Raw genomic sequence first — 16134 nt, forward strand, 5'->3', positions numbered from 1 at the left:
TGGCCTTAGATTGAATGAGGATAACGGTTGGCAACACTTGTCAACAAGAAGACCTCAATCACCATCATAATATTAAATAGGGGACGAGGGAGCACTTTAATAAGACATAACTAACGGCTGCCCGCACTACCTAATTGAAAAATGATAGGTGGAATAGCATAACAGACGACTGGAAATGAATACAGGGTCAGGGAAAAATTTGTAGAAATATAGGCAGAGCACGAAGGGACATACACTGAAAACACCAGGCGGATAGATATAAATGGATTGTGGATTATAGGAAACAGTTATATGATATTTGTTAATTGAGGCCCGCAGGTTTCATGGTATGCATGCGGAAGATCCATTGGGCCTCTTTCTGTAAAATCTTCTTGTCCAAAATGCCCCCCCCCCCCCCTTGCAGATGGTCACATTTATTCAATCCCCTGGAATTTATTCACATTCGTATTGCCCCCATGGCATTCCCAGACATGCTGTGACACCGGAGTATCCTCACTTCTACGAATATCCCCTATGTGGTCCCTGATCCTTCTCCGAAACTCTCTGATGGTCTTGCCGACATATTGTAGTCCACACGCACAGGAAATTAGGTAGACAATTCCTCTTGTTTTACAATTAATGAAAGACCCATTGTCAAACGTCCTACCTGTGGTGCGACTACAGAAATTTTTGCGGCACAGTATGGAATCACAGGCCTTACATGATCCACACCTAAAGGTTCCCTTAATGTCATGTGTAAGCCAAGAAGTAGGTAGGGTTGGCTGCAGGTGGCTATGTACTAAACGATCCCTGATGTTTCTCCCCCTCCTGTAGGTCACCAGTGGTCTATCACCCACCAGACTTCCAACATCAGGGTCTGTTTTGAGGATCCCCCAGTAGGCCTGTAGGCCCCTCAACACCTCCTTGTTTGATGAATCATACGTCCCTATAATGCGTATCTGATCATCAATCAAATGCTTCCTTGGATTAAGGAGATCACTCCTGTTACAGCTCAAAGCGTTTTTATATGCTGACCTTAGAACTTCTCGAGGATAGCCTCTCCGAAGAAATCTATTCTGTAAGTCGGATGCAGTTGTTCCAAAGTCTGTGATGGTAGAGCAATTCCTCTGCACCCCCAAATACTGTTCCTTGGGTATCCCCCTTTTCAGTGGTGCGGGGTGCCAGCTCTCCCATCTAAGAAGACTATTGGTCACTGTGTCCTTCCTAAAGATACTCGTTTGAAAACATCCTTGTTCAGTCTTGAAGATATTGATATCGAGGAACGTCATTTTGCTGTCATGAATTTCGGAGGTAAAAAAGAGCCCCATCTCATTGACATTAAGGATGGCCACAAATTCATTGAACTCCTCCTTGGTTCCCGTCCAGAGAATCAGGACGTCATCCATGAATCTTAGCCAGAGAAGAATCAAGGATGTCCATTTGTCCATGTCCTCATTAAAAACAACCTTCTTCTCCCACCAGCCCAGGTATAAGTTAGCATAGGAGGGGGCGCAGGGACTTCCCATCGCCACCCACCTGAGCTGGTGAAAGTATTTACCATCAAAAAGAAAGAAGTTGTGTTCGAGGACAAATCTGAGTAGGCTGACCACAAACTCATTGCGAGCCTGAAACTGTAGTACCCTTTCACTCAAAAAGTCCTCTACAGCTCTGCACCCAGTGGTGTGGGGTATAGAGCTGTAGAGGGCCTCGACATCCAGGGAAGCCAAATGGACGCCGGTATCACACCTAATGCCCTCAAGCCTTCTAAGTACATCCATCGTATCCCTGACGTAGGATGGGAGGGCCGATACGAAAGGACTAAGGATTCAATCGATATATAGACTAGCATTTTGGGTCAAATTGTCGACCCCCGACACAATGAGGCGACCTTTAAGTGGAGACGTGCCCTTATGCACCTTCGGCAGACCATAAAAGGTGGCATATTGTGGATGATCGAAAAAGGATGAATCGTTGTTCATCAGCGCTCAACAAATTAAGGGATTTGCCTCGATTTATTAATTCCTTTAGTGTATTCCCAAAGATCTTCATTGGGTCACTCGGTAAAATCCTATAATAGGCTGTATCCCCCAAAATGCGATGGCACATGATCTTATATTGACTCCGATTCATCACTACAATGTTCCCACCTTTATCTGAAGGCTTGATGACAATTGACTCATCCTGTTCAAGTGCTTGTAGACCTGCCATCTCCTCCCTAGATGTATTAAATTTAATCGCATTCAGAGTATCCACTTTCCTGAGTTGATCCACCACTACCTCAAGAAATACATCGATCGGTGTGTTAATGGTTGACAGGTGCATTTCTTGTCGATGGGTCCCTTAGATTAGTGAAGGGTCCATCACCAATTTTCCTTTGACCCTCTTCCCATAATCGATCAAGTGTTCTGAGGTGTGTCAGATCCTCGTCTAAAATCCCCAATTCTAAGCACTGTCGCCAGTGGCGGATTAAGAAGACCATGGGCCCTGGGCTGTTACCCAAACTTGGGCCCCCTTCTCCACCACCACCCTGCCACGCCGTAACTATTGCTAACACTACCTAAACACTAGTACACAAAGTAGGCACATTATGCACAAAGTACGCACATTATGCACAAAGTACACAAAGTAGGCACATTATGCACAAAGTACGCACAGTACACAAAGTACCACATTATGCACAAAGTACCACATTATGCACAAAGTACGCACAGTACACACATTATGCACAAAGTACGCACAGTACACAAAGTACCACATTATGCATAAAGTAGGCACATTATGCACAAAGTACCACATTATGCACAAAGTAAGGACATTATGCACAAAGTACGCACATTATGCACAAAGTAGGCACATTATGCACAAAGTATGCACAGTACACAAAGTACCACATTATGCACAAAGTATGCACAGTACACAAAGTACCACATTATGCACAAAGTACGCACATTATGCACAAAGTACGCACATTATGCACAAAGTACGCACAAAGTACGCACATTATGCACAAAGTACGCACAGTACACACATTATGCACAAAGTACGCACAGTACAAAGTACGCACATTATGCACAAAGTACGCACAGTACACAAAGTACACACATTATGCACAAAGTACACAAAGTAGGCACATTATACACAAAGTATGCATAGTACACAAAGTACACACGCGTATGCACATTATACACAAAGTAGGCACATTATACACGAGTATGCACATTATACACAAAGTACACCTTGTAAACACATGAATATGGACATTAAACATACATGAATATGGACATTAAACACAAATGCACTTACCTTTTATGTCTTCACCACAGCTCTTCTCCTGCTCACAGCACGACACAGAGCCCACCGACAGTCTCCCCTCCCCCATGTCCCGACAGCTAGCAGCAGAGGAGAGATGTTTAGAGCAGGGAAGGGGGGCTGGAGGGGGAGCTTCTAAAGCAGCACAGACCACGGCTGCTAAGTAGAAGCGAAGCTCCCCTCGCCTGACAGGTGCAGTCCTGGCACCGGGGCTCCCTCCGGTGCTAGCGACGCCACTGGGCATGAGGGGGTTCGGGCGGTCATAGGCCCCCTGGGAGCCTTGGGCCCCCTGGCAGCCTTGGGCCCCGGGCGACCGCCCGAAACGCCCTAATGATAATCCGCCACTGACTGTCGCCTGTCATGGGTTTTGAAAAATTTCTTCCATTTAAGTTTGCGCACAAAAAGGTTTAGATCCTTAACCCATGTGAACAGATCAAATCTATTTGTGGGCACAAATGACAAACCCTTTTTCAAAATGCTAGTCTCTTCTGTGGCCAAGATTCGTTATGAGAGATTCATTATCTGCAGATCATCCTCGCGATGACTGAAGATTAAACTTCTCTCCTGTCTCGTAGGAGGTACTCATATAGGCAGTGATATCTATTTTGATTACAAGTGAACGTATATCTACAATTAGCAACACAACATTAGTTGTGTAGTGTTAATTCCATTTATTCTAATAATTCACAGTGGGGATGGCAGGCTTCCTTACTGGTGAGATTAAAGTGGCCAAATGGATGAGTGATGCAAAAGTATTCTCTGAAAACAAACTGGCCTCTCAGGCACAACATCTGAGCATCAGTACCTCTTTTAGCCAATTTACAAAAATCTATAAGGATCACATCAGGTCTTGGTGGGAGATTCAAACCATAGATACTTATCTGAGAAATAAATCGTACCTCGAGTGTTACGCATTACCCTTATTCCAGCTGCAAGGGTTAGGCCCCCTGATCTTCTTAAAAAATGGGAGAAGGAATCCAGTGACTCGTCTCTCAGATTTATGGGGATTTTGCTTGAGGAAGAAAAAATGTTGCTGGCCCGCAGCTCTGCTGAACTCAAAGAGGGGATTGAATCAGTTAGAAAATTCTCCAATAATCCAGATTATGAAAGAAAAGAATTAGTACTCCAGCAGGGTATAGAGAAATTCACTGGACATATAAAAGAAAGGAAGCATTTCCAATATGTACGTGATACTGCTGACTTTAACCCCTTCCCATCGTAAACAACTTTCAGATTTTCGTTTTTTCCTCCCCACATTCCAGAAGCCATAACGTCTTTATTTTTCCGTCGATCTAGTACTATGAGGGCTTGATTTTTGCGGGACGAGTTGTAGTTTTTCGTAGCACCATTTATTTTGCCGTATAATGTACTAAGAAATGGGAAAAAAATTATTTGTGGGGTAGAAAATGAAAAAAACAGAGATTCCTCCATAGTTTTTTGCACGCCGTTTTTACGGAATTCACTGTGAAATTAAAACAACATGTTAACTTTATTCTGTGGGTCAATACAATTACGGCGATACCAAATATATATAGTTTTTTCTATGTTTTACTACTTTTATATGTAAAAACCTAAGTGTAAAAAAGAAAATTTATTCTGCGTGTCCAAATTCCGAGAGCCACAACTTTTTTTTTTTTTCGTCGATTAAGCGGTATGAGGGCTTATTTTTGGCGGCATAAGCTGTAGTTTTTAATAATATCATTTTGGTGTACATGTGACGGTTTGATCACTTTTTATTTCATTTTTTGTGGGAGATGAGGTGACCAAAAAATAGACATTCTGGCGTTTACAAATTATTTTTTTTAATGCTTTCACAGTGCGGGTTAAATAATGATATATTGTAATAGTTCAGACTTTTGCGGACGCGGCGATACCAATTATGTTTATTTATTTATTATTTTACTATGCTCTAGGGGTAAAATGGGAAAAGGGGTTTTTTTTGGGGGGGGGGGGGGTTTCTTTTTTTTTACACCAAAAAAAACGTTAACTAATTTTTACTTTTTTTATTACTCCCCCTAGGGGACTTCAACCAGCGATCGTTAGATCGCTTGTACGATATACTGCAATACTAATGTATTGCAATATATCGTGATTCTGACAGGCACCTATTAAGCCCTGCCGGAGGCAAGGCTTAATAGGTGTACAAAGATGGCGGACCTGGGGGCGTTCATTAAGCCCGCAGGCAGCCATAGCAGGTAGTGGTGGATCAACTCAGGAAAGTGGATACTCTGAATGCGATTAAATTTAATACATCTAGGGAGGAGATGGCAGGTCTACAAGCACTTGAACAGGATGAGACAATTGTCATCAAGCCTTCAGATAAAGGTGGGAACATTGTAGTGATGAATCGGAGCAGCCATAGATCAGTATTGACCGCGTCATTTAACGAGTTAAACTAGCGGGATCGTGCTCAAACGCGATGCCGCTAGTTACTCTGAAGGGTCGGCTGTAACATACAGCCGACACCGTCATCGTATGGAGCCCGCTCCATACTTCCCCTACCCGACTTTGGAGTATGGATACGTCAAATGTCGGGAAGGGGTTAAGGAGGGCAAAATTTTCGATTATAGTATGAAAATTACGGGGGGTAGAGGCAGAGGAAAATGATCCAATAGGGACGGTTTTTTAGCCAGGAACCATCCGATCTCAGAGTACCTCCTACGAGACAGGAGAGAAGTTTAATCTTCAGTCATCACGAGGATGATCTGCAGATAATGATTCTCTCATCACGAATCTTGACCGCAGAAGAGACTAGCATTTTGAAACAGTGTTTGTCATTTGTGCCCACAAATAGATTTGATCTGTTCACATGGGTTAAGGATCGAAATCTTTTTGTGCGCAAAATTAAATGGAAGAAATTTTTCAAAACCCATGACAGGCTTAGAATTGGGGATTTCAGAGGAGGATCTGTCACACCTCAGAAAGCTTGATCAATTATAGGAAGAGGGTCAAAGGAACATTGGTGATGGACCCTTCACTAATCTAAGGGACCCATCGACAAGAAATGCACCCATCAACGATAAGGCTGGGTTAACACGACCTATTTTCAGGCATAAACGAGGCGTATTATGCCTCGATTTACGCCTGAAAATACGGCTCCAATACGTCGGCAAACATCTGCCCATTCATTTGAATGGGTTTACCGACGTACTGTGCCAACGACCTGTAATTTACGCGTCGTCGTTTGACAGCTGTCAAACGACGACGCGTAAAAATGATTGCCTCGGCAAAGAAGTGCAGGGCACTTCTTTGCAACGTAATTTGAGCCGTTCTTCATTGTAGTCAATGAAGAGCAGCTCAAGATTACGGGCGTCAAAGACGCCTCGCATAATGCGAGGAGGAGCTTTTACGTCTGAAACGATGCAGCTGTTTTCTTCTGAAAACAGTCTGTTTTTTCAGACGTAAAAGCCAGTTCTCGTGTGCACATACCCTAACACACCGATCGATTTATGTCTTGAGGTAGTGGTGGATCAACTCAGGAAAGTGGATACTCTGAATGCGATTAAATTTAATACATCTAGGGAGGAGATGGCAGGTCTACAAGCACTTGAACAGGATGAGACAATTGTCATCAAGCCTTCAGATAAAGGTGGGAACATTGTAGTGATGAATCGGAGTCAATATAAGATCATGTGCCATCGCATTTTGGGGGATACAGCCTATTATAGGATTTTACCGAGTGACCCAATGAAGATCTTTGGGAATACACTAAAGGAATTAATAAATCGAGGCAAATCCCTTAATTTGTTGAGCGCTGATGAACAACGATTCATCCTTTTTCGATCATCCACAATATGCCACCTTTTATGGTCTGCCGAAGGTGCATTAGAGCATGTCTCCCCTTAAAGGTTGCCCCATTGTGTCGGGGGTCGACAATTTGACCCAAAATGCTAGTCTATATATCGATTGAATCCTTCGTCCTTTCGTATCGGCCCTCCAATCCTATATCAGAGATACGATGGATGTACTTAGAAGGCTAGAGGGCATTAGGTGTGACACCGGCGTCCATTTAGCTTCCCTGGATGTCGAGGCCCTCTACAGCTCTATACCCCACATCTCTGGGTGCAGAGCTGTAGAGGACTTTTTGAGTGAAAGGGTACTACAGTTTCAGGCTCACAACGAGTTTGTGGTCAGCCTACTCAGATTTGTCCTCGAACATAACTTATTTCTGTTTGATGGTAAATACTTTCACCAGCTCGGGTGGGTGGCGATGGGAAGTCCCTGTGCCCCCTCCTATGCTAACTTATACCTGGGCTGGTGGGAGAAGAAGGTTGTTTTTAATGAGGACATGGACAAATGGACATCCTTGATTCTTCTCTGGCTAAGATTCATTGATGACGTCCTGATTCTCTGGATGGGAACCAAGGAGGAGATCAATGAATTTGTGGCCATCCTTAATGTCAATAAGATGGGGCTCTTTTTTACCTCCGAAATTCATGACAGCAAAATGACGTTCCTCGATATCAATATCTTCAAGACTGAACAAGGATGTATTCAAACGAGTATCTTTAGGAAGGACACAGCGACCAATAGTCTTCTTAGATGGGAGAGCTGGCACCCCGCACCACTGAAAAGGGGGATACCCAAGGAACAGTATTTGGGGGTGCGAAGGAATTGCTCTACCATCACAGACTTTGGAATAGCTGCATCCGACGTACAGAATGGATTTCTTCAGAGTGGCTAACCTCGAGAAGACCTTAGATCAGCATACAAAAACGCTCTGAGCTGTAACAGGAGTGATCTCCTTAATCCAAGGAAGCATTTGATTGATGATCAGATACGCATTATAGGGACGTATGATTCATCAAACAAGGAGGTGTTGAGCGTCCTACAGGCCTACTGGGGGATCCTCAAAACAGACCCTGATGTTGGAAGTCTGGTGGGTGATAGACCACTGGTGACCTACAGGAGGGGGAGAAACATCAGGGACCGTTTAGTGCATAGCCACCTGCAGCCAACCCTACCTACTTCTTGGCTTACACATGACATTAAGGGAACCTTTAGGTGTGGATCATGTAAGGCCTGTGATTCCATACGGTGCCGCAAATATTTCTGTAGTTACACCACAGGTAGGACATTTGACAATAGGTCTTTCATTAATTGTAAAACAAGAGGAATTGTCTACCTAATTTACTGTGCGTGTGGACTACAATATGTTGGCAAGACCATCAGAGAGTTTCGGAGAAGGATCATGGACCACATAGGGGACATTTGTAGAAGTGAGGATACTCCGGTAGCACGGCATGTCTGGGAATGCCATGGTGGCAATACAAACGTGATTAAATTCCAGGGGATTGAACAAATACGACCATCTCCTAGGGGGGGGGGGATTTGGACAAGAGGATTTTACAGAAAGAGGCCCAATGGTTCTTCCGCATGCATACCATGAAACCTGCGGGCCTCAATGACCAAATATCATATAACTGTTTCCTATAATCCATAATCCATTTATATCTATCCGCCTGGTGTTTTCATTGTATGTCCCTTCGTGCTCTTCCTATACTTCTACCAATTTTTCCCTGACCCTGTATTCATTTCCAGTCGTCTGTTATGCTATTCCACCTATCATTTTTCAATTAGGTAGTGCGGGCAGCCGTAAGTTATGTCTTATTAAAGTGCTCCCTCGTCCCCTATTTAATATTATGATGGTGATTGAGGTCTTCTTGTTGACAAGTGTTGCCAACCGTTATCCTCATTCAATCTAAGGCCAGCATTCGTCTTGTAGTTCGGAATCTGGCCGCCTAATGATCCCTGGTTACTAGGGACGCTTTGGTTGCTCTCGTCCGCGATTGTACTGTGTCCGTGGGCTCGCCCTGTCCAGGTGATGTCATCGGCGTATGCCTGTATGGGATTGGCTGGCCGGGCGCCATATCTTCGCTGGGTGGGAGGAACTACTACTATTTATGTCCGGCATTCACTCTGCTCGTGTTCGACCAGGTGACTAGTGTCGTGCACGAGCCGGGTGAATGTTTAAGCACGCAATAACTGCTTACCAGCCATTAGGTGTTCTTAATCAATAAATATTGTGACTCCTGATGATGCACCCTGCCAACAAGGGGTGCGGAAACGCGTAGGGACACAGTTCTAGTGGCATGGATGACCAGTTGTTTATATCATAATCAAGAGGGGGAGATTTTTTTCAGGCATCTTGAGGTGTACACAGACAAATATAGTACCCATTTGCACCCCCTTACTGGTCGCCGTGCTTACGCCATTAATAGTTCCTTGGCTATTTAGTTCATTTTTAGTTTTTGATTTCTACAATAAAATGTAAATCTTAATCGTTCATATAGGCAGTGATATCTTAACTTCTAAGCCTTGTAACGTCCTGGAAAAATAAAAGAATGTTCAAAAAACGATGCAAACATAAAGTAGACATATGGGAAATGTTAACTAGTAACTATTTTGTGTGGTATTACTATTTCTTTTACAAGCAGATACATTTAAATTTAGAAAAATGTAAATTTTTGCACATTTTCTCTAAATTTTGGTGTTTTTCCCAAATAAACACTGAATGTATCAAACAAATTTTATAGTAACTTAAAGTACAATGTGTCACGAGAAAATTATCTCAGAATCCCTTGAAAAAATAAAAGCATTTCAAAGTTATTATCACATGAAGTGACACATATCAGATTAAAAAAAAAATGGCCTGGTCCATTAGGCGAAAACAGGCGGTGTCCTAAGGGGTTAAGCCAGAACTAATAACCGTTTACTGGACTGGAAATGAGTCAGGTATCTGATCTGCAGGAGTATTCTATTGAGGCGAGGGGCTGTCTAATGTGCCAATGGAAAAGGAGGCAAACTTTAGATGACAAAATTGGAAATAAACCTGAGCCATAATACGGCTGTGTGCATGTGCCCTAATCTTATAGTTTAAAAAATTGTGATAAAGAAAATTAACCATTCAGTATACAAACGTATAATATTAGGCATCAGCATATAATATTAGTTATTAGTACATAATACATCATTCACAATGTCACCATAAATATAACATAACTCCAGCCTAAAAGCAAGCTTTTTCCCTTGAAAGGAGTTTATCCATGAGTGCGGTCGCTATCACATGAAATCATGTGTGCGCTCAGAAATTAAAGGATTCACACTCATCGTCAGATGCTTCCATGAAGAATACATTATTTAGTAAACTAAGTGTGCTTCCTTCACATCAGATTCATGGCTGTTTCCTTCCAAATCCAATTGTCTTGTGACCAGGATGAACTTCCCTGACGTTACAATCTGGTAGATATAACACAGACTTCTGGTTGGCCTTTTATACGATGGTGATTTGTGAAGTTGTGTTTATTAAAATCCTCTCTTATCTGCAGCCAAGTTTTTCCCTTTGTTTCAGGTAGATAGAAGTAGAGAAATGCCCCACAGATGGCCGTGATGAAGAGGAAGATAAGGAAACAAAACTGCCCCATAGTGGCCTGGAAGGAAAAACAGAAGAATATTTGACTTATAAGGAAAACTGCCAGAAGAGAAACAGGTTGACTTTTTCACATTGTAGCTTCAGCCCACATACTTATTTGGGATCTGTGTCTCACAGAGGCACCATAAAGTGGCACACAGGGTACAATACGAGTCCATACTACAGACCTGTAGTGCAGTCTGCCTATAGCATTGTACCACCATTTGTAGATGGCTGACTGACCACTGAATAAACTAGGTTATTGGTTTTGTGTAAAGAAAAAAAAAAATCTCCATCCTTCAAACTGACTATATAATCACTATATTCGAAGGGCAGATTCTTCCATTACCATGCACATTCTTGTTTCCCAGACCTATATATTGCCACTTATCTCATAATGATTTAGAGGTGAGACAAGAGAGTTGGAAAGGTATAAACTAATATGTCTCTCTGATGCCTAATATTGGGGGTAAAAAAGATCAACTATCTGCAATCATTATAGACATTACTTGGTTGGGATCTATTTTGTCCTCAATATTAGGCATCAAACACCTGGTTATCCTCATAGATTTTTGAGATCCACTGAAAAATGGCTAATGTCCATTGGCAGATTTAGGTTATATTCACACACAGCCGATTGATGCAGAAATGTATGTGACTGAAAATCTGTTCCATACATTCAGATAATATGGGACCGTTTCAGAAACTACATTATTATGCTATTGAAAGGTACTGATTCTCCTTGCGAAGATCCATCTTTGAAGTCTTAAAGCGTAACTAAACTTTTTAAAAACTTTTCACATGCCATCACTGGCGTAGCTATAGGGGTCGCAGCGGTCGCAATTGCGACCGTGCCCCGAAGCCAGGGGGGCCCACGGCCCCCCGCACCACATCAATAAAAAGTTACTATAGTAACTCGGGCCGCGGGCCCCTGTTACTATAGTAACATACTTTACTTACCTTCCTGGTTCCGGATCGCAGCGGAGGTCCTGACGTCAAGCGCTGTGCGCAGCGCATGACGTCACAGCGCTATGCGCCGCGCACAGCATCGAGACGATAGAACTCCCGCCGCGGCCGAAGAGGAAGGTAAGGTTAGCCCTGACTGGCGGGGTCCGACTCCCGGGACCCGCCAATCAGCTGTTTTGAAGGGGCCGCAGCACTCATACGAGAGCTGCTCCCCTTCATTCCTGTCACTTCATTCCGGTCACACTGTGAATCCGTGTCGGCGATTCACAGTGTGAGCGAGTAGTGAAATGAAGGGGAAGCAGCTCTCATACGAGTGCTGCGGCCCCTTCAAAACAGCTGATTTGCGGGTCCCGAGAGACACATCAGCTATTGATGGCCTATCCTGAGGATAGGCCATCAATGTTTAGGTACTGTACAACCCCTAAGCCTACGATGTAGCAGGCTTAGGGGGCCCATGAGACAGGATCACAGATTGTGTGATCCTGTCTGCTTGTGCCCTGTATCTAAGCCAATCACATGGTAGGCTTAGATACATGGCCCATGCGTGATCCTGTCTGCTGGGCCCTGTATCTAAGCCAATCACATGGTAGGCTTAGATACATGGCCCAAGCGTGATCCTGTCTGCTGGGCCCTGTATCTAAGCCAATCACATGGTAGGCTTAGATACATGGCCCATGTGTGATCCTGTTTGATGGGCCCTGTATATAAGCCTACCACACTGTAGGTTTAGATACAGGGCCCCAGCACACAGTAATCTTATACTGTATAAGATTACTGTCTGCTGGACCCTGTATCTAAGCCTACGTTGTGGTAGGCTTAGATACAGGTTCCCACAGACAGTATCACATATGGGGCCTGTATCTAAGCCTAACACGTGTTACTAATAATTTTGTGTGTGATTTCTTACAGGTTCGGTCGTTGGACTATGGCGGATTCCAGGACTACTTCGATGACCGCTTTTTTTTTATTATCAATAAAATGGTTAATGAGGGTTGTGTGTTTTTTTTTTTTATTTCAATAAAATATTTTTTCTATGTTTTTGTGGTTTTTTTTAAACTATATTACTACCGCCTTAGTAATGGCCGCCGGCTGATTGACAGCGTCCATTACTAAGGCAGGGCTTAGTGTTAGCCGATGCAGAGGCTAACACTAACCCCCTTTATTACCCCGGTACCCACCGCCACCAGGGGTGCTGGGAAGAGCCAGGTACGATCCAGTACCTGACCATCTGTAGTGATGGTCGGCCACTGGGGTGGCCGCAGGCTGGTATTATCAGGAGGGGAAAGGCCAAAAACAGTGGCCCTTCCTACCCTGGTGATGCTAGGCTGCTGCTGCTTTATTGTATCTGGCTGGTTATGAAAAATGGGGGGTCCCCCCCAATTTTCATAACCAGCCAGATACAACACAAAGGAAAAGCAGGCAGCATTACAAGGGTGGGAAGGGCCACTGTTTTTGACCTTCCCCAGCCTAATACTACCAGCCTGCGGCCACCCCGGTGCCTGCCCGTCACTACAGATGGTCGGGTACTGGTTCGTACCCGGCTCTTCCCAGTACTCCTGGTGGCGGTGGGTACCGGGGTAATAATAGGGGTTAGTGTAGCCTCTGCACCGGCTAACATTAAGCCTCGCCTTAGTAATGGAGGTTGTCAATCAGCCAGCGGCCATTACTAAGGCGGTGATAATAAAGTTTAAAAAGATACAAGCACATAGAAAAAATATTTTATTGAAATAAAAAAACACAACCCTCATTAACCATTTTATTGAGAATAAAAAAAAACGCCGTCATTGAAGTCCTCGTATCCGAAGTCCAACAACCGAACCTGTAAAAAAACACAAACACACAAAAATAATCAGTAACACATAAAGAAGCAAAATTATTATTCTTACCTATCCTGGGTCCAGCGCTGGAGACGCAATGTCAGCGAGCTGGGCCCTGTATCTAATCCAATCATGTGTGATACTGTCTGCTGGGCCCTGTATCTAATCGTATCTTGTGTGATACTGTCTGCTGGGCCATATATCTAATCCGATCATATGTGATACTGTCTGCTGAGCCACTGTATCTAATCCTATCATGTGTGATACTGCTTTCTGAGCCACTGTATCTAATCCTATCATGTGTGGTACTGTCTGCTGAGCCACTGTATCTAATCCTATCATGTGTGGTACTGTCTGCTGAGCCACTGTATCTAATCCTATCATGTGTGGTACTGTCTGCTGGGCCACTGTATCTAATCCTATCATGTGTGATACTGTCTGCTGGGCCACTGTATCTAATCCTATCATGTGTGATACTGCCTTCTGAGCCACTGTATCTAATCCTATCATGTGTGATACTGTCTGCTGAGCCACTGTATCTAATCCTATCCATAGTTTATAGGGTCGTAGTGCTATAGATATGCTATGCTGTCTCCTATACACACATTTTTTTTGGGGTGGACACATATGTATTGGGGCTATTTCCCCTGACATTTTAAGCCCTGAGGGTATGTTCACACGCCAGCGTCCGTTACGGCTGAAATTACGGTGCTATTTTCAGGAGAAAACAGCACCGTAATTTCAGCCGTAATGGCATGTGCAGGCGTCTTTCGCTGCGTCCATTACGGACGTAATTGGAGCTGTTTTTCTATGGAGTCCATGGAAAACGGCTCCATTTACGTCTGAAGAAGTGACAGGCACTTCTTTGACGGGGGCGTCTTTTTTACGCGCCGCCTTTTGACAGCGGCGCGTAAAAAAAAATGACCGTCGGCACAGAACATCGTAAGACCCATTCAAATGAATGGGCAGATGTTTGCCAACGCTTTTGAGCCGCATTTTCGGACGTAATTCAATGCTAAAACGCCCGAATTACGTCCGTAAATAGGGTGTGTGAACCCAGCCTTAGTGACGACCCCGGCTGCTAGTGCTGCATTGTTGGGTCACTTAGGAGACCCAGTGATGCAGCTGAAAGCTGCGAACCGTCGGCCATGAGAAGTTTGCGGGGGGGGGGGGGGGCCCAGTAAGAATTATTGCATCGGGGCCCATGAGCCTTTAGCTACGCCCCTGCATGCCATAGTGACATGTCATAAGTTTTGATCATGGGGGTCCGAGCACTGAGACCCCACCGATCTCTAAAACAAAGAGGCAGAAGTGCTCGGGGGAGTGTTGTGCTGCTTCGTTTCTGCTTGGTTTTCACGGAAGGTGTATGGCCTGTGATAGTCAGTAAAATGTGTTTCTATTTTGAAAGTATGGTTGTGTGACTCCATCTTGTATGGAGTATCCATATTATATCTTAAAGAATCCATTTTGTGTTTTGAAGAATCATCTGTATCTTTCTAAGGGCTTGTCCACACGTAACGGAATTAATTTCTGCAGTATTTCCGTTAAAACTAGCAGACATTCTGCTGCAGAAAAACCGCACCATTTCCTGCGTTTTTTTTACTGCAGAAAATGGTGCGGATTTTGCTGCCTTTTTTTCAATGCAGAGAGATAGTGATATGTGCTCCGAAAAACGCAGCAATTCAGTCCACTTTCCGCAGCAGGAATTGACATGCTGCAGTACGAAAAATACGCACTGCAGGTGAATTTCCGGTTGGAAAATTCTGCAATTCTGGATGGAAAATACGCAGCAATTCCGTTACGTGTGGACAAGCCCTAAAAGTATTTTCATGCTGGGATTGTCTGAACAATTATGTGCTTTTGTTTCTTAGCTAATGTTTTAGTATTCCTTGTTCTAGAGAATATACCTAAATATTTACCAGTTTTTTATTATGAGAAATGAGTCTGACGCCTCATATCATCTGGGATCTAATTTTATTTACCATTTTTGTTATGAGGAATAGACTGGTGATATTGCAGCTGTGGAGTTATGACCATCAGTCCTGATGACTTTGTGGTGACGTTGCATGTTATGGGAATATTTGGTCTTACATGTTAGGAGCCTTTCTCGTTCGTAATTGGTTCAGCCCGACCAACTCCCCATTGTACGTACATTGGCTGAGCCAGAGCCAACGTCCCACTGTAAGTGATTGGCTGAGCTTAAGCCTACTCCCCTTTTGAAAGATATTATTGTAATTGCATTTCTATCAATAAATCAGACAAGGATTATTTGGGTATACAAAGTATTGTCTGTGTGTCTCTTACTTCTCTCCGTTATATCAAAATAACTTATGGATTTGGATCTGGATAAGTAACTGACTCAGTGTCCATTGACAAACCAACACAAACCTTCAGTCTAATGTATTTTGGCCAGGATTATGTCAACAGAACCCATGCTATTGAGCCTGTACACCGCTCGCTCGGCTTTCCCAGGAAAGCCGATCAGAAACTAAGCATCACAGTGATCAACCGAGCGCTTCTGCCACTTGGTTTTAGTGATCGTTAGGGGTCTCAGTACTCGAAACCCCACCGATCAAAACTTCTGACATGTTATTATGACATGTCAAAAAGTTTTTTAAAAGTTTAGTTACCCTTAACGTGCAATGCTCCCTG

At 43.6% G+C, this 16134-nt stretch overlaps 1 protein-coding gene across 1 annotated transcript in view; it reads right to left on the reverse strand.

Annotated features, from left to right (window-relative positions):
- Nucleotides 1-10447: 10447 nt before the first annotated feature.
- Nucleotides 10448-16134, reverse strand: part of LOC142652819 (solute carrier family 2, facilitated glucose transporter member 11-like) — a 76395-nt gene continuing 70708 nt past the window's right edge. The window contains exon 13 of the mRNA XM_075828528.1: nucleotides 10448-10718. Within this exon, the coding sequence (XP_075684643.1) occupies nucleotides 10521-10718 (198 nt within the window). The 3' untranslated portion in view covers nucleotides 10448-10520. The remainder of the gene's footprint in view (nucleotides 10719-16134) is intronic.

This window comes from Rhinoderma darwinii, chromosome 1, assembly GCF_050947455.1.
Source record: "Rhinoderma darwinii isolate aRhiDar2 chromosome 1, aRhiDar2.hap1, whole genome shotgun sequence".
NCBI lineage: Eukaryota > Metazoa > Chordata > Amphibia > Anura > Rhinodermatidae > Rhinoderma > Rhinoderma darwinii.